At 36.3% G+C, this 22,652-nt stretch overlaps 1 protein-coding gene across 5 annotated transcripts in view; it reads left to right on the top strand.

Moving 5' to 3' along the window:
* PIK3C3 (phosphatidylinositol 3-kinase catalytic subunit type 3) overlaps positions 1 to 22,652 on the top strand; it is an 80,800-nt gene that overhangs the window by 8,646 nt on the left and 49,502 nt on the right. For 3 of the 5 annotated variants that reach the window (XM_035903058.1, XM_035903054.1, XM_035903056.1), the window contains 12 exons: positions 3,301 to 3,387; positions 4,557 to 4,652; positions 11,182 to 11,253; positions 11,687 to 11,776; positions 12,340 to 12,444; positions 12,945 to 13,037; positions 13,300 to 13,485; positions 14,774 to 14,928; positions 16,194 to 16,281; positions 17,467 to 17,534; positions 20,611 to 20,716; positions 21,567 to 21,683. In XM_035903058.1, coding sequence (XP_035758951.1) covers positions 3,328 to 3,387; positions 4,557 to 4,652; positions 11,182 to 11,253; positions 11,687 to 11,776; positions 12,340 to 12,444; positions 12,945 to 13,037; positions 13,300 to 13,485; positions 14,774 to 14,928; positions 16,194 to 16,281; positions 17,467 to 17,534; positions 20,611 to 20,716; positions 21,567 to 21,683 — 1,236 coding nt within the window. In that variant the 5' untranslated portion in view covers positions 3,301 to 3,327. The remainder of the gene's footprint in view (positions 1 to 3,300; positions 3,388 to 4,556; positions 4,653 to 11,181; positions 11,254 to 11,686; positions 11,777 to 12,339; positions 12,445 to 12,944; positions 13,038 to 13,299; positions 13,486 to 14,773; positions 14,929 to 16,193; positions 16,282 to 17,466; positions 17,535 to 20,610; positions 20,717 to 21,566; positions 21,684 to 22,652) is intronic. The other 2 variants (XM_035903055.1, XM_035903057.1) reach the window with 1 other exon arrangement.

Below are 22,652 nucleotides of genomic sequence, written 5' to 3'. Positions count from 1 at the left end.
TTTGATAAGTGCTATCCTAAATCTGTGTATCAGTGCTAGATGTGAATATGTGGTATTCTGAAAATTTAGATGCATTGGTTTAAGGTAGTGGAAATAAGAGGGCTACCTTGAGTAAGAAAAAATCTTTTTGTTGGATAAAAAAAACAACTAGGGAGTAATTTATGAGTGGCTAAAATGGTGGACATGTAAGGGTAAGGAATTTCTTCATTGCTGAGAATGAGAAGACCTTTTCTGTGAACTAGGTAGGACATTTGTGAATGCGTTAAGTGATGACGTCCAGCCTGCCTGAAGCGGCATCGTGGGTTATAACTGGTGTGCAGGCTGCTGGTTCTCTACCTGTGGAATATATTATGAAGTCACATATGAGGCAAAAGCCAGGTCTTTTATTACAATTTTAGTACAGTCCTGGCACATTCTTTTTTTGTAATATTGCTGAGATAGAATTTGATGAACTGGTTGCAGAATATAACATAAGATGGCAAAAAATTATTACTATATTGTGCTTCTGGTTACAATCCTGGTGATAAGTTGAACAAACCCAAAGACTGGGTTTCTGTGCTTTAGTTACATCCTGAAATGTTATTAAGGATTATACGTTGCCCTCCCTGCCCTTCCTTTTCCTTTTGTACTGTTAAGTTTCTGAAGTTTATTGAAGCTAATCTGAAGGTTAGCTGTTCCAGAGTTTACTGGAGGAAAAAAAAAAAGGAAAACAGAGTCCCTACTATGTACTGGAGGGAGTTAATTAATTCTTAGACGTTGCAGTGGTCTTCCAAAGTTTGCATCAATATCTTATTACTTCTGGCAATCTATACTGTGGTCTACAGCTTAGAGAAATGTTTGGCGAATCAGCTGCTTCAAGCAAACAGTCTTACAGTCATTATGGGATTATGTTTTTGTGTTTCATGGGACAAGTTCAGAACAAAGGGCATCAGATACTCATGTCTAATTTACTGTTTAGTGCTTCTTGAAATGGCCAGTTCCTAGCAAAGCTGGAAATAAGTTTAAAAAAAAAAAAAAAGGGGGGGAGGCAGGATTTTCCTCCCACCTGAATAGCTTTTTGATTGCTATTTAAATTGTGACTGCTTTTGATTAGTTATTGGCTCAACCAAAGTAAAGGACTATAGTTGAGGCTTAATGTTCAGTGGAATATTTTAAACCTCACCTCTATTAGACTTAGTAGGAACCAAGAATCAAAAAAGATGGATTAGAGAATGTATTTGTGAAATGAGCAAGTATTGGCATTCAGAGCTAAATGTCACGCTTGCTTTCATAAATAATCTGCCTTAAAATTTAATTCAGATCTTGAGGCTGTGATGTGGGCTGTAGTGTATTCCAGCTCTTTCTGACATAAACTGTTTCCAAGAAAACTAAATTAACTGGGAGTTTTGTTTCCTGCTTACAGGTAGGAACCGGTATCCAAAGTGTTGTTAGACCATAATACTGCTTTAAACTCTGGGAGTGTGAATAAGAGGAAAAAAAACCCCAATGAAATTGTCTTAAATAGCAAGATGTCACGTTGTGGAAAGTGAATAAGCAAGATGCTCTGTTGTTGGATATGAAGGGTCAGTTGATCAAGGTGTTAAAAGACAAGGATAAATGCTTACCAGCTGATCTTAGGCAGATTGGTTCTACTGATATGAGAATACCTGCAGGGAGACCACAGAACACTGAAATTTCATTTCATTAATGATTTTAATGACTGTTTACCGCCTTTTGGAGACTCGACAATTATTTGCTTGCTATGTCAGCATTGCTTCTGAGAGATGTAAAAAGCTGTTTGCTTCTGCATAATTTCTGAAGGTTGGCTTCTTGCGGGTTTGTCGTGTGTCTACTCTCCAGGTCAGGATCTGTACCTGGACATGAGGCCGATTCTGCTATCAGAGTACATCATGATGGGGTTGGTATTCAGCCCAGGTCATCCTTGGTGTGCAGTGATACTTGTGTCTGTACTGATAAGACATCAGTTTACTGGCAACTTGAGCAAGAATAATGAAACTTTTTTCCTTCACAGGGTTGGTTTTTTTTGTGTGTGCGTCTATAGTGGTGAGCTACTGAAGGTCTAGTGCAGGTATCTGACAAACTGTGCAACCTAGACAACTCCCATCATATAGCAAGTCTTAAGTCTTATATGTCTTTTTTTTTTTTTTTTTTTTGTAGTAACCTCATCTCCAGTTCTATATGGAAGAAGTAGGCTGTTGTGTATTTTGTATTCTCCTACATACCATATGTTCCATTCATATGCTGTCCTAGTATTCTTTGTGTATTGCCCATCCCCTAGCTGTCAGCTGGGCAAGAAATGGCAGTTGGTGTGATTTGATGTCCTGTTCAAATTTAAATGCTCATGGGTGGGCTGATTGACCATAGGTCAAAGCTGATGAAGTAGTAGTTGTAAGCCTTCCCTTAATGAGAATTATTTTGAGGGTCTCTTCACTAGCCATTTTCTAGACAGATACTGGTTTCTTTGAAACATGAAAGAACTTGATGTCTTCTAGCCCCTTTGCATCTCTTCTTGCATACTGCAAGAATTAATAATTTTTTGAGGAACACTTGATTTCTTAGGAGCCAAAAGGATGATTCGTGTTCATATTTGTGTGGTCTTCTGCTGAATATTTCATAAACTATTGTGTGTCAATACATATGAAACTACAGGTAGTATGGCTTGTATCTTTCTTATCTTCTCTTCCACTCTCCTACTGTTAGGTAGTCCTTTAAACAAGTCAGCTTCCTTGCTATTTTTACAGCAATATGTAGATGTAGGAGTAAAACTTGAACTACTTTTCAGATGACTAAAATGAAAGGGAGAACAAGCTGGCTACTACTTGTTGTGATGAAGTCTCTGGCTGACTTTTTGCAATGTCTAAGTCCCAATCTAAGAACTTCTTTTGGTAAGGCTAACAAGGGCAGAATTACTCAATTTGAATATTTAAAAAAATATCTTCTTTTTGTTTGGATAAATTTTACTATATGAAATTTAGTAATGCAAAAAAATAAGTATTTTTGTTATGTGACTTTGCTTAAAAAATAGGTTCCTATTTCTAATGTGTTAAAAATGCAAAGGTTATGTGCTTGGAATGTGGTTTTGGTTTTTGCCATGATTGATGTTTTAGACATTAGAATTATTTTTGTGACATGGCTTAGCTGTTTATGAGAATCTACTCTGTGTGTAATGTACAAGCATTTTTTTCCAGTTTCTTTGTTCTTTTCCCCTGATTTTATTAGTGTCTCTGTAAAATTATGACTTTGATAGTCTTTTTCTTGCGACCAGTAATTTAAATATTATCATCGTGTGTTTTCATGCAGCTCACCAAGTCTCATCGACAAGGTCATATGGTGAAAGTGGACTGGCTGGACAGACTGACCTTTAGAGAAATAGAAATGATCAATGAGGTAGGTCATCATACGTGAGATCTGTAGTGGTTTTTGGGATCCTGCTAGTATGGAACCTTTGCTTGCTTAGAGGACTGACTCAAAGCACTTGTCCTATTTTTCTTCAACCACCAGTGTATATGATAAAAAGAAAAGTAAGTCTTAAAGTTTCCAAGTTGGTATTACTTTGACAATAATGAGAACAGACAGCTGTCTTATCAGTTGTCACCTTCAAGTGATCTTGATCACAGAAGAGAGAATTTACTAATAATTTGGAATAGCTTGGAAGAAATGTCGCTAGGTATGACTAACTTCACACTAGGATTTAGATTGTGTTGGGAAGTTTTTTGGACATATGGACTGTACCTTGCTTTTCAGACTTTTTTAGCTTTACTGGTTTTGATTTTGGGTGCTGAGAAAAAACACTTGTAAGATTTGAATGGATATTTAAAAAAATTAAAATTTGGCAGTTAAATACCTGAATGAGGTGTTAATCCTCATTGAGAAAATCACCCCTGAAAACTTGAGCTGATTATATTCACCTTGCATTAAAGGTGATGCTTATTTTTTTATTAAATACATGTTCCTGGTGGTGGTTATGTATAATTTCTTTTATGCTTCCCACATGGATTTTAAAATTCTAAGCACCTCTTCTAGGTAAAGCATTTCAGAAATACGTACATGAGGAAGTATTTCCTCTGAAAGTGAATGAGCTGCAAATCTAATCTTGCAGTCCAAATTTAATTTGTCTCTTTCATAGTTTTATCTGACACAGTGATTTTTTTTTTCCTGTCTTCCGTTTTTTAACGCTGACATGCATAATTGTGTGTAACGATTTAAAAAAAAAAAAAAACGCGTGAAAAACCCAGCTGTCAGCTGGTTATTCTGCATTGTCTTTTTGCAGACCTCTAGTCCACAGTTGCAAGCCACTGATGAAAACAATGTGATTTTATCTGTTACGTGTGGATGTTTATCATGAAGTGGGAATGTAAGGAAGAAAGAATATCAGGAAGTAGATTATATGGTCTCAAGTAGTGCTATGAAGTGATTAACTGAATAATTGCTACAACAACTGATAATCTAATTAATCAGTTACAGCACAAAGGAAGTAGGGTAATTGCTGTTCTGAGAATGCTGAAGATTGATGCGCTTTAATATGTGATACACATCTGTGGTGGTTCTCTTCTCAGAGGGAGAAGCGAAGTTCTAATTTTATGTACCTGATGATTGAATTCCGTTGCGTCAAGTGCGATGATAAAGAATATGGAATAGTTTACTACGAAAAGGTATGTGCCTTGCAGACTTTATGGCCTTCTTTAAAAAGCAACATATGCACCTAAAATGATAGGTTTTTCTGCTGAGGTGAAATATTCTGCTGCAGGATAGTGGCAGACAGCTGTCAGAGGCAACTGTTTATGTACATACAAATCAAATCGTATAGATGCAACAAGATTGCAGAACTCAATCATTTGTGTAATACAGTTCAAGATTACAGAATTTAGTAAGAGTGAGTGATTAAAAACTTTCTGATTTATGGTTCCTTCAGTCATCCAGCAATAGTTTCAGAGTAGCTGTATGTAAATTTTGTCTTGTATCAGGAAGAAATGTACCTGTATTTTGTGGTAAATTTATAAAAGGTAAGTTATTAAAACTTCACGGGAACTCTGCTGGTGAACACTTTCTTTAAAATGAACAAATATAAAAGTTTAGTCTTTCAAGGTGAAAATGCTTTTGAAATCAGTTAAGTAAAAGACTTCTGGATTGGAACGTCTTGAATGTTTTCTTTCTGTTTGCAAAACAGATCTCCAAAACAGTGCCTTCAGGTTTTTTTTTATGAGTTCAAATTTAATGGAATGAAGGATTAACAGACGTCAGTGTGACATTGGAAGGCATTATCAGTACTCTTATGGACCTGTGTATTATGGAAAGATCCACTGAAATAAAACAGTATATCTGTAATCGGCTTTAAAAAAAAAAACTTGTCAGTAATTGTCTTTTAAATTAAATTTTAAGCATGTTTAGTTTCATAAGAATTCGGAAAGTTACTAAATAATGCAGCTTTGTGGGAAAGAGAAAGAAGGTAGAAAAATAAATTGGGAGTCCTCTTGATCAGAGACACTAAGCAGCACATATTCTGGGCATTTAAAAAAAAATCTGTAATTCAGTACAGAAATCATTAATACAATGGAAAATAGGTTGCAAGTATTTCTGTGTATGTGACAACATCCAGCTAATCTGGACAGAAGACCTGTGATCTAACTTAAGGTCCTTGAAGAAGGTAGTGAAAAATATAGTAATGTATTGGAAAAAGTAGGATTCCACAAAAAAAATTCTGAGAAGGCATAGAGCAGAATCTGCCTCACCTGTATGATCTGTTTCAAGTGAATGTTGAAAATGCTTGTGAATGTTTGAAAACTGTTTTAATGCTATTAATCTAGAATTAGGGTTTATTAAATATCTGCACTACCAACAACAGTAGTCTTGGAACTTATTTTAACAGAGATGCCACTATAGAAGAATCTTTTCTGGTTGTTTTTCAAATTACCGTGGTCATAACGAAAATGAGTGGCTGTTTAAGAAATTTTCTAAGCCCTTGTAAGAGCTGGGTCTTGCAGACCTGATATAAAAATAATGCATGTGGATGTCCGTGCGCTATGCACATATCCCATATCATGGTGGCTGCCTTTGTGGTGCTTCTGGAAGAAATAGCAGTTCCACTTGTCACATTGCATCTCCTCCCACAGTCTGAAGCAAATTATGTGGGGTGTTTTGTGAGTTTTTTTGCTGTGAATTTTACTGGGGTGCTTTTGTTCTTTTGTGTTTTGGTTTTTTTGTTTAATTTTTGTTTGGTGTTTTGGTGGGGTTTTTTTGTTTGTTTTGGTTTCTTTTTGTGGTGGGGTTGTTTGGTTGCTTTTTGTGTTTTTTTTTTTTGTGGGGATGTGTTTGGGTTTTGGTTTTGGTTGTTTTTTTTTTTTAGTTTGGGTTTGGTTTGGATTTTTTTAGGGTGTTTTTTAGTTTTTTGGTTAATTTTGGTGAAACTGTGCCTTAGGCAGATGTCTAGGTTAGCTCTTTAGCATTTGTTTTTGTGGACTATAGTTGACAATGGGACCTCTCCCCACCTTTTTAAGTCTTTTTGCTTTTAGAATAGGTTGTTTCGTAGTGCTTCTATACATTTACTCTAGAACCAACTATTATAGAGTAGTATTACAAACTTAGTATTACAAAATTCCCTTGTGTTAAAGATCAGAATGAAACCTACCATGTGTGTGATTCCTCTGTGAAACAAAATGAAGTTATTTACTTAGGTGGAAATAAAGAAAATATTTTGCTGAAGAGCATACTAGAATATGATGAAAACACTGAAGCATTTTACTAACCATTAGCTTTGTACATTAGAATGTGCTGTACTTTTCACAGGTGCAAATTGATGAGCGTGGCTACCATGCGGCTTTGTGTCCTCTTGGCTCTTTTATTTTTATAGTTGAATGTGACATTCCTGAAAATTATTTCTCTCCCTCACCTCCAAAAACCTACTGTTACAGATGAATTACTCCTCATTTACACACATAACTTTTCTGTCATCATTATGGTTTTGCAGATGTGCAGGGTACGGGAAAGAAGATTCAGACCTCAAGCATGCATTTTTCTTTTAACGGATGTTTCTGAAGCGTGTTAAAAGTACATGGAACAAAATAACTGAATTGGCTGCTCTTGTGGAAATAAAGTAATTGAATGTGTAATAGTACATATTAAAGCTATAACTAACTGCAGTTTGAGGGATTTGTTGTTATGAAGTAGCTTTCCAACAAGTTCTTGACCCTTTTCTGGCAGCAGTAGGAAACAGTACATAAATTAGTGTCTGTCTTCTCGGTTTTGTCATGCTTCCAATTACAGTGTGCAGTATACATATCCTGCATCACCAATCCAGTATACCGAATCTAATGAAAGTAGGTTCTGTTGTCACCTGCCTGTGACCGATAGTCGAAGTGGAGATTACTTGTCACAGTTTTGTTGATAAATTTGTTTTCGAGTGTTTACAAAGAAGTAGCCTGTTAAACAGTGGCTGATAGAATTTGAGGTTCTTTGATTCAACATTCAATTACAATGAAGTGGCACGTGCTCTTTCCATGTTCTCCGTTAACTTAATTTTAATACAGCTTTCAAGATGTGGAGGATGGCAGTCTGCTAGTAACGAAAGCATCACTTCTGATTCTCCATTTAGGCAAAAATTCAGTGTGATTTTTAAGTGCAAATAACATCAGCATGTATCATTAATGTGTTTTTGTGCAGGTTTCAAGTGAAACCCTTGAATAAATAAATCACTTACACTGCTACATCCGGTTTATTTAAATAAGAACTCTGATTATCAGAGCCTTTTTTATGGCTTAAAAGAAAGAAGACAGTAGTGTCTACAGCTTTGGGTGTCCATTTACTTTTTGTGGGGGAGAAGTTGGATCCTATTGGTGTTACTTGAAATTATGTTTTGACTAATGAATAAGATGAATAGAACCTCATTTATTGATGTTGTGAAACTAATTTTTGGGAAAATGCAGAAGAGCCTCTCTGGTTCATAAAATTCTGCAAATTTTGTTGACTGTCTTAAATGGACTCTAATATTAATTTATCTGAAGTCACACACACTGACTTTAATGTAGTGAAATACCTCTAAAGCTCTCTAACATAGTAGTTTAAAGCAAGTTAATGCTGTTTAGTGTTGATGTTGCTTTTGTTTCCCAGTAGCAAAATAGCAGGTCATCTAGGTTTTGAGCCAAGAGGAGCAGATGTAGAGAGTGAAGAGGTTGCTGAGGGCCCAGCGTCTGCGTTGTGTGCTTATGCTTGGGACTGGCTTTAATCAAGTCCCGTGAGCTGAGTGACTGTTGGCATTTGGAGGTTATTAGGTATTTCTTAAAACTGTGATATGAACCAAACGCTCGCTGCCTGGGGGTGATCAGGAGAGACACTTCAAAAGCATGCCCCTGACCAAATTCGATGCTAATTTGGAGTTGATCCTCAGGCACTGGCACGGTTCAGTACGTTTGTATTGTCAGGGTGACACAGTGATCCATGTGATGCTCTCCAAACATGACAGAGAATTAGAGCCATGTGTTAATCTAATTGCAAGGCAAAGTTAAACAACTGGTGTCCTTCGCGGGCAAACTAATGGCGTTTTGCCTTCTTGAGGATTTCACAAAATAGTTTGTTCTGAAAATGTTAACTCTCAACACAGTAACTTGCCCCACGAATGCGTTGGCAAAACTGGTTTCGTAGCAAGTTTTGCTTGGAGCTTAAGGCTTTGTTCTGAAACGCAACAGAAACAAAGTTTTCATAGCGCCTGAGCTGATAACTAGAGCTTTTCAGCTTGGCTCTTCAGCATAATCTGGCTGCATTTGAGAAGGGGAGTTTAAAGAACAGTCATTATAGTATTTGTTTCTAGAGGTTAAAAAAAGACACGTCAGCAGTGAGTTTAGAAATCTTTCCTTTATACGCTAGTTTTGGAAAAATCCCCTTGGTTTTGGTTTTAAAGTGTGTTATAAACATTTTGACATTAGTCGCTGGAAGGCTGTGTGCATTTTTTCATTTTAGTTTTGTAAGTAAGCAAATTTTAGGCAGTTGTGTGCTTTTGTCATTCTCATCCTAGTAACTTCTCAGTTGGTAATAGCTGTTGTAGGCTTTTTATTGTGGGGTGGGTGCTCCATTTTTACCAGCCTAGAAGCTTTGTCGTACTCTTTCCTTTTACAGCTATTTTATCTCAATGTTTTCACTGAGAGAAAGATGTAGTAGTATGGGTGTTATTACTGCTTATCCCTAAAGAATCCACATGGGATATGGGTGTAACAAATGCTTCAGTAGGAGTTTGAACATTTATTAGTCGCTAGGAAATCCACCCTTGTGCCAAGTTTTTCCTACAGTGCTGCTATGTGAAGGGTCTAAACAGAGTGGAAGCTTGTCACTGTGGCATCGGTAATCCTTTCTTGTTTTATAAAGGTCAGGTCGGATTGCAACATTATTATGGTTTTGATTAGGGAGATAACCAATTAGTAGATAGAAATTGTTTTGTCATCTTTTGTCATCAGATGTGTTTATTTTCAAAGGATTTCCTCCCCCTGCCCCCTACCCTCGACAATTTCGTTGGGATTTTTACATATTTTGACTTGGTAAAACTAGTATAACATAACCCGAAAGTTCTGTCTGATGAGATGGCAGAGGTTTCAGTACAGCGCAAGTGCTGATCTGTCAGTGTGGCTCTGACTCAGTTCAGTCTGCTGTTATAGTGACGCCGTAGTGTTTTGTTATAATAGAAATACTTTGGAGACACCATAAATTCTATACAATTAGGTTAAAGCTAACTTAGGCGGTATGGTGTCAAAACAGAAACTGTGAGCAAATGTCCTTTTTGTCCTCTTCAGTGTTTGCAAGCATACTTTTTTTTTAAGACTAATGGGAAAAGCAATACTGCTCATGTTCTGGCATCATCATCATCCACAGCCAGATTGTTTGTGTATTTCCCTGAACTACAAAGGATGTGTGTGGCGTTACTGTCATTGTTTTGACTGTAAAATTATTACTTCAGAAAGGGATAGGGCACTAATAAATGTAATAGAACTGTCTTCCTGAACATGCATTTCATTAATCAGAGATCTTTTACTGTAGTCAGGAACACCAGATTTATGTAGCTGGAAAAAATGTTTTTCCTGAAACGTTAATGGCAATTTTAACTCCTGTATCTTCGCCTTGATACAAGCCCCTCACTTCTTTGAAAGTTACCTCTGAAAAGTATAAAACCAAAGCGATGCCAAGAAGTATATGTGATTGGAAAAGCAGGGGAAAACAAAAAAGGGGAGGAGGGAGGCAGAAGGAAACCTGAGCAAGTTATCTCAAAATTTATATAATTGAGGGAAATGTTGGTTTGTAAAAAAACTTCAATGTGGTCTGAAGTTTTACCCCAAACAAATGAGAACAAATTAAAGGATAAATATAGCATAGAACATATTATTTTGGTGTTTTTTCTGTTTTACTGTTTTATGCTGTCTTTTAAATGAAATGTTCTTCAGTAGTTTGTGTCAATTACATTAGATTGTGCCTAGTTACACTTTTAAGGCCAAAAACCCAAAACTTAAGGGCTGGGTGTGACTGGAAGAGGCTAACAGTTACTGTTTCTGTCATGTGATGGCAGGCTTTGTATTTTTTCCTTCTGTCTGGTTTAAACAGGAAACTTTTAGCTTCTCCAGTCACTTATTTATACAGCAGCAGGTTAAACTCCCCTAAGGAAAACTAGCAGATCTCTGTCTTACTCCAGAGCAGCACAGCATGAACTTCTAGAAGAGACTGTCATGCTCCTTGTGGAACCTGTGATAGAAAGGCGCGCTTTTATCTTCCCAAATTCATGTTCAGAGAGCCTATGTGTTGAACTTCAGGAGATACTTTCTGCAACATGGTTGCTATTTCTAGGAAATTATTTGTTTTCAGTGGAAATAGGGACTATGATTTGGTTTCTCTTTGCTTCCAGAGGACGCATGTGATGATAATGGCAAATTTCTCCACTCATCTGTGTGCCAGCATGGTAGTGAATTGCCAGGCTGTGTCTCCTTGTATGAACTCTCATCTGTCTTGCTGCCTTGATTATCGTCTGGCAAAAACTAAGAAAAAGAATCCACTTCTTATTTTCTGTTTTACCCTTTATAACTATCAAAAGTCAGCAAGGTCTAGTTGCATCATTCTTTCATTGCAGTATAATTCACAACACATTAATATGACATGTTGTTTATTTCCTAAAACGTGAAGTGTTTAATATGCTTTTAACTTTTTGTCATTCAGGATGGTGATGAGTCATCTCCAATTTTAACAAGTTCTGAAATTGTTAAGATTCCAGATCCCCAGATGTCTATGGTAAGCAATGCGCCATGTAATGCAGTCTGTATTACAACATATTTGTTGACATTTTCATAAATGGAGGTGAAAGCTTGCCTATATTGCTGGCTTCAGTGTTTTAAAATTCCAGTGGAAAGATGTATTGGACCAGTTGAGAAGTGTCAGTGGATTTGACTTTTTGTAATTTTTTATTTGCTGCTGCTAGATTAAAATACAAGAATTGATTTAGTGCTTATGTTCAATCTCCTACTGTCCATAGCTGATGTGCTTGCTTCTGAGATGTAGGAAAGCAGAGAAGGGGGATTGTTGGCAAAAGGGGTCAGAGGGTGGGAATATAAGGTAAGAGGGAGCTGAAGAACAGAAATTTAGCGGAAGGTGCAGTAACTCTTGGTCACTTTGTCTGTTAAAATATTTTCTCCCTACACTCTCTTGTATGTTGTCTTTCATGTAGACAGTGCCTAAGTACAGTTCTAGAAAAGATTTCCATTATTGTGGATGCCAATTCAGTGGGACTGGTATTGGCAGCTTTGGGAACCTTAATGTAAGTGGGCTTCTACGGGCAACACTGTTTGAGCACTGTGTAATCTAACACTGCAAGAGCAAGTCTGACAATGCTGAAAACTGCCTTGGCTGCTGAAATCTCATTGACACTGTGGCTCCTATTGTGGCTCCTACAGTTGCTAACATGGTATTAACAGTGGGAAAACTTTTTGAGAAGTTTTTCTTGCATACAAAGCTTTATACTGCAAACATCTTAAAAATGTTCATAGAGCGGCTAGCACGTTTGAGTGCTGTCTAAATCACAGATGTGTTGACTGAAGCGCTTGCATTTTGCAGCAATTCACCAAAAGGCAAGGTAGGGTTTGTAAATTGCGTGAAGTAAAACAACCAAACCAAAACCTCAAAATTCTCAACAACTGTCCACATGTTACTGAAGGAGTTTCTTCTAAACCAACAAAAAAATCTGGAAGACGCTGTAGTTTTAGATGTGAATTTTAATTGTCATGCATTATTCAAGGTACTGGTAAGTCTTTGCTAGATGGTTTCATTTCAATAGTAATTTTCCTTGGAATTTATAAATACTGACTTACCCTCTGCATTTAGGAGAACTTAGTAGAAAGCAAACATCACAAGCTTGCTCGAAGTTTAAGAAGTGGACCTTCTGACCATGATCTGAAGCCTAATGCAGCTACACGAGATCAGCTTAATGTAAGTCAGCCATATGATGGCTAAATTAAATTTTATTAGGTAGTTTGGTATTAATATGTGGTGGCAATTTAAGGAGAACACGGTTAATTTCAGTTTAAAGCAAGTAATTAATGAAGAAATGTTGTTAAGTGTTTCTTACAAGTGGTAAGTTAGACGAGTCGAACTCAGAAAGCAGCAGAAGGTACTTGCTTATTTTTTTGTGGAATAGTTTTGCAGGGATAAGAACGCATATTGTGTACATACCATGTAGGTGTTCATGGTAGTCTTACAGTAACTGTATATGTTTGCCTACGCTGCCAGTTTGATCAACCACGTAACCAAGGAGCATCACCGTGATAGCATGAGAACTTTGTGATGTTGGAAAGCTTTTTTTTTTTTTCTTTCTAGCTAGCTGTGTTTGTGTTTTGTCAGTGTTGTGCTTTGTCACAGCGTAGTCTGATAACTTCTTGATTGTGCTTGTTCATGTTTTTAAACTCACTTTCTGACTGTGTATCTAATAGATCATAGTGAGTTATCCACCGACAAAGCAGCTAACGTATGAGGAACAAGATCTCGTTTGGAAATTCAGATATTACCTTACTAATCAGGAGAAGGTAAGTTGAACTTCTTTACCGAGAGGGTGGTCAAACACTAGAACAGACTTCCTAGAGAGGTGGTTGATGCCCCAAGCCTGTCAGTGTTTAAAAGGCATTTGGCAATGCCTTAATAACGTGCTTTAACTTGTGGTTAGGCAGTTGGACTAGATGATCTTTGTAGGTCCCTTACAACTGAAATAGTCTATATTGTATTCCATTCTAAGTCATTTGTTTAGCCTGGCTTTTCCACTCATGAATTGTCCAATATCTTTCAATTTAGGCTTTGACAAAATTCTTGAAATGTGTCAACTGGGACCTACCACAAGAAGCAAAGCAAGCACTGGAGCTACTGGGCAAGTGGAAACCCATGGATGTGGAAGACTCTCTAGAACTTCTGTCATCTCACTTCACCAACCCAACAGTGCGGCGCTATGCCGTTGCCAGGCTTCAGCAGGCTGATGATGAGGTATTCATTGGTCTGTGGGTACATGTGAAAGTCAGTTGGTCTCAGGATTTTTAGTCTCACTGAGCACTTGAAATGTTTGCTACTTTTTAAGGCATTTAAGTGAATAATAATGGTGGGAAAAAAAAATAAAGAAAGGACAAGGACTTCACTGTGATGCTATTTACTGTAAGCTCTTTATGGAGCAAGGTCTTCACGTTATCAAGTGGCACTCATTGATAATACGAACAGCCAGTGATAGCTGGTTTTGTCAAACAACGTGAAACAACCACGTTCTCCCCAGAAACCAATGATAAATTTTGATTGTTAACCTGCATAGAAGTGCTCTGAACTTAAATAGTCTGTTAAAAGATTTCTAAAAAATCCACCTGGTAAATTGAAGTGGTATATCATCATATCCTTCTGCTAAAGAAAGGGAGTAGAAAAGCATCTCTGGAAATAAGGTGTTTCTAATTGTATACTCATAAGCATATAATGATCTGTGATTTGTGAGTAGGGCCCACTTAACAGATGCTAATCTGTTACATTTTAATTATTTATATATTTTCTTTTGACAGTGAAAAAATACTTTGAATGTAATACCATAACTCTTGAATCATTGGCAATCAATAGACTTTAAAGTAGGGAGAACAAATTTATCAAAATTTTGCAAGCCCACTTCAATAGCCAAGGTCATACTGCTTTGACTTTAAAAATGTACCTTTTGTGAAACATTTGAAGGCTGCTAAATAGAGCAACTTGAATAGTAGAGGGAACAAATTCATTATAAACAACAAGTGATTAAAATTCTATTCTTTGATCTGAAATAGATCAGTTACATTTTTTTTTTTTCTGGATTCCCAGCTACACAAGGGATCAAAAAAAAAAAAGTGCATAAGAGAGGAGAGAAAATTCCTGGTATCATGGTGCAGATTTTATGCTTGAATTTCCTCCTTGGGAGCCACAAAGTCAAAGATTTATTTTGTGGATGCTGGAAGCAAGTAGAGCAGCTTAACTGAAGATAACTTTAAGCAGTAATAACACTTAAATATTTACTTAATGAGCACTTACTATCTTTGACTAACAAACAATTAGTAGTGTGATTAACTCAGTATCTTTTGGGAGTCAAATGCTATCCTACACCAGTTTTCCTACTGTATATTGCTTGCTAGGGAGACCTCAATTTCCATTTCTTCATAGGTCACTAAATCATGACTACATTTTTCTATAAACTAGAATTTGAAAATATATGGAGTCCTAGTCAGTTTTGACTGACCCCTTCAGTTAATTTTCATTTTTCTTCACCCATGAGGATTTGCTGATGTACCTACTACAGTTAGTCCAGGCATTGAAATATGAAAACTTCGATGACATAAAGAACGGACTGGAGCCTAGCAAGAGAGACAGTCAAGGTTCAGTGTCAGAAAGCATGACAACTTCTGGAACTAATGGTGGAGAGATAGACAGGTAAGAAGCTTAAATTTCCAGTAGAAAAGCAGGAACTCATAACATTGTAAGCTCTCAGGTTCCTTCTCCTTTTTAGGGACCATTGCTTACTTAACATCCTGTTTTATAATCTGAAGCAGTGACATAAAAAAAAATGAAACCCTGAGCTTCACAGAATCTATTTCCTGACGACAGGCAGTTTGTGGAGCAAACATACTTCATCTTGAATTTGTGGCCTTTGACTTTACTTCATGCAAGGAAGACAACTTCCGGAGAGCAGGAAAAACACTGACACTGCTTCCTTCTGTCCTTGCAAAAATTAGGATGTCTTCGATGAAGCTGTATGTGGCTTCACGTCCCACTTTTCGTCAAAGAACATGAAACTAAAAGTCCGATCAGCCTGAAATGGAAAGAAATTTCTTCCTGCTCATGCAAAAGAAGGCATAGGGAGAGTTCTGTGAATGTAAAGGAGCTGGGGGAGCACGCTTTTTATTCTTGCAGGAATTGAAAAGAAAGGTTGACATACCTAATTAGTATGGTATTAAACAAGGTGCAAACAGACTTGGTTACCTGAAGTCTCCTGTGAATATTTTATACAGTTTTCCAGGATTTTTAATCTTGAGCTTCAGTGTCTAATCACTTGTGTCACTAGGGTATCCTTTTCATATTACAAGAATACTGCTTTTCATTGATCTTGCTACTGAACTGCAGAGTGGGTGTCCTGGGATGTATGGTGTATTTTGAGGCTGCAATGACACTTAGACATTAGTGGAGCTGTGTGATTACTTCCTTTCAGGTTAATTTACTGTCTGATAACTTTGCTTTGCAAGCATTGAGTTTGTCTACTCTGTTGTTTGTAATTGCGATTCCAGAGACGAGTGCTTGCAGGTGTTGTATATTAGCAATTTAATCTTAAGAACATTTAAAAAAAGCTTATCCTGAAAATGTGAGTTTGCTAAATTCCCATCTATGTCTGCTTTATTTTTCATGGAAGATGAAACAAATTGTGAAGTTTGATGTAAGTGAATATCCTTCACAGCCATGAACTCTATAGCTATCCAGGCACAGATTTTTGCTGTTTTCAGGAACTGCAGCTGACAAAGTTGCTGTTCATGCAGTTTGTTCTGAAACTGGTTGAGATACTATCTTCAAAAAGATACTTCTCTTCCAGTTTTCTGAATTTATTATGCTGGAGAAGTCAAATGCATTGCTATTTTCATGCATGATCCTTGCCCCCCAAGCAAGAACTTTGAATCAATGCCAGTTATGTGCTTTCCTTTATGTAGTTCGCAGATTATGAGTCCTCTTCCACCTGTTTCGTCACCACCTCTTACTTCTAAGGCAAAGGAGCTTGCAGACAATGAAAACCTTGACGTAAGTCAAATGCTTTACCTTGTATTTCTGATGCTTGAGGCTTTTCAGTGACCTAGTACTGGTTTTAGTTTTTGTTTGTGAATATTTGAATCTTTCTGCTGTATGTTGCTGAATACTTAAAGTGCTCAAAAAACTGAGTGCTAAGAAATGGCAACAGCTTAACTGAATTTTCTTTTTACAGACCATCTATTTATGTACATGGTCACAAAACTGGCTGGGCATTGAGTTCTTTGTAAAATTAAAGTACTCCATTTAAAGGAGAAAATTACTGCAAGGGCTGTCGTGTGCTGATTAGATACTGACAATTGCATGTGTTTGAAGTGTTTTAAAGCAGGCTTTTTAATGGAAAACAGTTATCCAAATGTTTTAATCTCTGCAGTCTGTTCTTCCTGTAGCCATATTCTTTGGTGTGGGTGTCATCTTTTTGCACCTAAGTGAGGCACTGTGTTGATTTACATCTGCCAAGGATTATACTCAATTTATACCACAAGTACAAGAGCAATAAAAATGGGACTGGAGGGAGGGAAAGATAAAAGGTAAAGACAGTTTGAGGGAACCTGATTTTAATCTGATGTGCAGTTAATTGGTCGTTGAACTAAAGATCCATTCCCTCTTGCAAATCTTCCTTTTTGGGTCTCAGTACTGCATAAAAAATAAGCCTCAAATCAAGCATATCACTAAAGAGACACTGATTTCCTGTTAGTTAGAATATTAAACCTTGAAAAAGCAGCTAAATGTTGTGTATCCTCTAAAGTATTTTTTTCTTTATGTTAAAATGTAGAACGTCTTAATTAGTTTTAGGTCTTCTGGATGCAAAACAGGGTAGCAAATCCCTTTCAGGGATGAATCTTACAGCAAGGGGTAATTGCATAGGAGGAAAGTGTAATAAACTGTAAATAGAAACTTTACATTAAAGGTTTATTGTTGGGGAACATCATGTACTTTTGACATGTTGGTAAATATATTACTGTAGTAGCAGATCTTTTTTTACTTACAATGTTGTTACTGGATTAGGAGTAATATTAAAACTAATATGATTTAAATATTGGGTTGGATTGGAGTCAAATTTTAGAAGGCAATGTATCTCTCAGAACTCCCTGCTATTATTTGGGGTTTTACTTTGTCTTCTCTCAAGTGCTTAGACTTCTTTATAACTTAATTTTACTTTCCTTAAATCCCTTCCAGCAAGACCTTTGCACTTTCTTGATTTCACGAGCATGCAAAAATTCCACGTTGGCAAACTACTTATACTGGTATGTTAGAAACTATTTATTTGTACTGTATCAATGTCTAATTGGAATCAAAGCTACGATGCCAAGAAAAACACACAGCAAATGATGACGTGCCTTGAGAACTTGAGAATATCAGTTTCTGTCAGGACGAAGTATTAGATTTAAAACAATATGCATATGAACAGAATAATTAGTAAAAGAAGAATGCTGGTTTTTAAAATGCACAAGTGTGCTTTACAATATGCATATGAACAGAATAATTAGTAAAAGAATGCTGGTTTTTAAAATGCGCAAGTGTGCTTTAATGTTAGACAAAGGAGAGTGATTTGTAGGGCATTAAGTACAGTGTTTTAAAAAAAAAAAAAGCCTAGCTATAATTATAAGCTGTCATTCAGTTGTTTATCATGGTGGGAAGGAGATAGTTTGCCTTCTGCTTTGCTTTTCTGTTTGGTTTGTGGTTTTAGTTTTTGACAGTGTTAGCTAGAATATTAAGGTTATGCACTTCAGTATTAATCAAGAGTGCTTTATGAAGGTTCATAAAGCACTACTATTTTTGTGCTTACCTAAATTATTTTTTAGATTCCATTTGTGGTTATGATATGAGCACAAACAACATGTCATTGCAGGTGTGTGCTGTCTTAAGGTGGAACTTAGTTGTGAATAGTTCATCTAAATAGTAAGATTACTCAGTTAAGGATCTTGTCTCACTTCAGTGCTTTAAGAATTAAATTAGATGCCTAAACTAGTCACCTGCATGCCTTCTCAGTAAGCATTTGCGGTTGGAATTATCTCATTTGAAGAAAGTTGAAGTGAATAGAGCTATACTCTGTGAAAGTGTGTGTCTATATGTGTATACATTAATGTATATATGTATATGCATATACACAACACATACAGCTATTTGCTTGTATACACACATATTTTAACTGAGAGCTTAGGTGCCTTTTACTTGGCTAAATTGAAGTCAAAGGATTCTCATTTATAGAGGTATCTAATAATTAAAAATGCTAATACACATTATCATATGGTAACATGCTATAAATATTAACCACAGATAAGATGTGAATTAGGAACACTGTGATATGTTGTGTAAACCTACTAAACTGTTGTTATAAAATTCTTACAAGAATCCTACCCTGACAGTGACTCCATTTATTAATGTCTTTTTAAGTTTTGGTATTTCATTGCTTTTTCAGTGGCTTAAATTTAAAGTATATAAGTGCATGACTTAACTACAGTTCCTTAGTGTACTACTTTATTGCAGTGGCCAAAGTTAATATTTGGCTTCAGAAAAAAGTGCTATTAAATTTAAATAATTAAAGTAATTAGAGGCCTAATTGATGTGGGTAGAAGCCAAATGCCTGACCTAATCAAATATTCTTCATTTAAGGTAAGTGTTAGTAGGTTAGCTTATTTCTATCACGTTGATAGAAACTGTGCACTTACATTTCCGCGATGTCTCAGATGCCAGTCTACAGGAAGTTCAAAGCATCCAGATCTCTGAAGTTTTTGTCTTGCAACTAAAAAAACCAAAAAACAACCCTCCCCCCCAAACAAACCCCAAACACCACCAACCCCTCCCAGACGATTTATTCTTTGTTTTCTTTCCAGACATCTCAATTTCTCAGTGACAAAATACAAATGTTGCAGCCACTGTTCAAGCCAACGTAGCCATAAATCCTCTTGGCTGCTGATCAATTGCTCATTTCAGCTATCCAGACACAGCATGCACCTAAAATAATCAATGGAAAAAGTACAATAACCCTTGAAAATCAAACTTCCCCGCTCAGTCACTTGTCACTGTAAAGCTATCCTATCCTTACACTTTAACAGCAACTACAGAAGTCAGTGCTACTGCTTTTTTCTGTCTCTTTGGACGTATTAGACACCTATCCAAGTACGAAGCGTTACTCTTACTCCTTGTTTCAAGAGCTTTGAGAAACTGTCTAGGGCTTTTTAACAAATGAAGATGAAAATGGTATGTTTCAATTCATTAGCTCCTGTTTTCCTTAAAGTTTTGGTGCATAGACTTTATAAATACGGGCTTATTTTTATACGCATATTACTGCAGTCTAATTTTGTCATTTTAGTGAGGGAACAGTGTAGAACAGTGTATTTGCAAAGTTCTAGAAGTAATCTCTGTTTATAGATTTCATTGAGATAATACTAGTGGAGTATGTACCATAAGTGCCAAATAACATGTACCTTATTCTAATGTATATAATATATTGTGTATTTATAAATAAGACTAGTCGAGTCTGATCAGCTGCAAATGACAGACCTCTAATCTTGTCCCATAGTCATTCAGTTGCAAAGAGATTCTGCACAAGTGCATAAGGAGTGGGTAATTCTTGCTGTTAACATAAAGTCTAAGTGTGTTTGTTGAATGGGCAGAGTCCCTTTTGGATTCAAATGCACTGTTTGAAAATCAACTGACTTGCTAATTTGTTCCTTTTTTAATAGCGGGTTATATGTTTTTACTGGCTAATAGCAGATATATTAGTCAACAGAAAGAAGACCACCTGTGCATAGGTACTTTTTTGCTTATCAGTGCTATGAATAGAAATAAGCACAAAAGCTTTCCAAACAGCTGCTTAACATAATAAATGAAAATTTTCAATGTAACTGTTCCAAATTGTACTGCTTAAATCTTGTACTCGAATCATAATTTTAGAAATGAAAACTTAACTTTGGAATGTAGACTTTGCAGAGCTGCATCAGGGCCAATATTGTCTCTTCCACCACTGCTAATGGTACTGTGGGTATACCTGAAGAGCACCTTTGCAGCCACTATATTACGTAGAGGGTAGTAGTGCAGTGGAATGTCCACATGTACTACTTGGTTGGAGTGTTCATATGGTTTATACTTCTGACTTGTCCTGCTTGAGTGATGCCATTTCCCTGTAAGTGAAAGACTTCAGAAACTTAAATAGACTCCTGATACAAGTGGGGATTTGACTATGCAATTTCAAAGAGCTTGCCTGTTGGTTGATACTCATTATTTTTAGTTCCAGGCTTATAATACAGGACTGCTGTATATTACTCAAATTGTGTAGCACCAGAGTACAGCATAACTCGGATTGTTTTTATGCTGCAGGTATGTAATAGTGGAGTGTGAAGACCAAGACACTCAGCAGAGGGACCCAAAGACTCACGAAATGTACTTAAATGTTATGAGAAGATTTAGTCAGGCTTTGCTGAAGGTAATACCTCTGTGTAAGGAAATACATAGTGTTTTGGGATAGTATTTTTTTACAAATGCACAGGTGTCTAAAAGGAGGACAGTTTTTCATGTTGTATGTATTGAAATTTTAAAAAAAGCTTCTGTTTTGCTTGAATTTTGAGTTTATGGTAAACCAGAGAAACGACTGAAAAAGAATAGAGCAAGTACTGAGAACTTTTTCCTCTGTTTTATTGCTTGCTCCTGTAAGTAACATGCTGGTTCTAAAATCTTCTGCCTTGTGTAATTAGTCTGTCTTATTTACTGTTTCTTTATTGGAAGCACTTGTCCTTGCAGTGCAAATTGAGACACTACTAGTCTTGAGTTCATGTAGAGTGTTTTTTCCGTCTATCAGCAGCAGAGGGTGCTGGAGCAGCAGGGAAAAAAAGCAAAACCGAAACAAGCCACTTTTGTGAATTGCAATCTATAATTTATAGCAGAAGTGTGGTCTTCCCTGACTTTAGTGTATTGCACACTTCATATTAATTCCCATTTTAGGGATGTTATTAAAATCTGACTTTTACACTTCATAAAAATATTCCATGTGCTTATCCTTACTAACTTATTTTGCCTGTGTGAATAGGTTTGTCATGCATGACTGTTCACCACTGAAATTGTTGATGTAAATTGAAGTGCACTGGTAGGTCAGATAATTGATTGCCAGCTACAGTGATTCCCATAGTGTTTTACAGAAAATACCTTTCGAATTAACAGGAAATTGATCTTTATTCACTTACCTCTTAAAAGCCCAAAGGTCTAAGAATAAAAGAATAATTTCTAGATAAAATAATTACAGAACAAAGAGCTAATTTTGTTTCTTTTAATTCATTTAGGGTGATAAGTCTGTCAGAGTTATGCGTTCATTGTTGGCAGCCCAGCAGACATTTGTAGATCGTCTGGTTCATGTAATGAAGGCAGTGCAGCGTGAAAGTGGGAATCGTAAGAAAAAGGTAACTAAAGGATTGGAAAACTTATCTCTGGCTAGAATTTGACAATAGGTATGTTAGCTTTTTTTTTTCTTCACTACAAAAATTTTTAGCACTGAGATTTATAACAGATGTCTGCCTTTCCTAAAATAATCTTATCAAACTTTAAAAAAACTTAGGACAGTCAAAATTCAAAAGTGTTCTGAAAGTTTGCAGGTGATAGAGGAGGGCCTTGAGAAAAATCTCAGGATATTTTGGCAAAAGAAAGGTATGGGAATAATTGATGATGTAACAGTGAAAAAATTGTGGGAGATGTGGGAAGGGAGCAGAGGTTATTGTGGTGTGAGAATTATGCTGGGGTAGATAATGAAATTTGGCTAGCAGCAAGGTTTCATTTATTCCAACAGCAATAAAACTATTCTTATGTATAAGGTGTATGTTTAGCAGAACTTTGCCTTCTCTGAAAGTGATCTGTTCTTTCCTGAGGAAAAGGATTTCTATCATAGACACACTTTAAGAAGCTTTGTCCTTCTTAGTTAAAATATTTCAAGTGAACTTGACAGACAGATAGAAAGAGGAAGAAGGAATGCCACAGGAATTTCTATTCATGCATTTTCTTTTCCTCTGACACACATTGGTATTCTGAAGTCTGGATTTTTTTAGTGTAATAATTTTTTTCACCTACTTTAAATCTGTAGGGTATATTTGTGGGGGAAAATGAAACACACTTAAACACTGTGTCGTTTTTATGAAATTTTGTGAATGTGCTGTGTATCAGTAATAAAGGTGTAACTAATGGTAACTGCTAAAAGAAGAGGGTTTTTCAGTTCATAAGAATGTATTTCCTGCTTGTGCAATACATTGATAGTGTTCTGTCAAACATTGTTTTAGAATTGCCATGATATTTCCATAAAACTAAGAAACACATGGCTTTGATTTTTGGATTCAAATCTAGCTAGCAGCAGTTAACCAATAGAAGCATTCTAGCGCAGT

Source organism: Egretta garzetta, unplaced genomic scaffold, assembly GCF_000687185.1.
Source record: "Egretta garzetta isolate BGI_Z169 unplaced genomic scaffold, ASM68718v1 scaffold179, whole genome shotgun sequence".
Classification (NCBI taxonomy): domain Eukaryota; kingdom Metazoa; phylum Chordata; class Aves; order Pelecaniformes; family Ardeidae; genus Egretta; species Egretta garzetta.
This window is presented reverse-complemented; position numbering and strand designations above follow the sequence as displayed.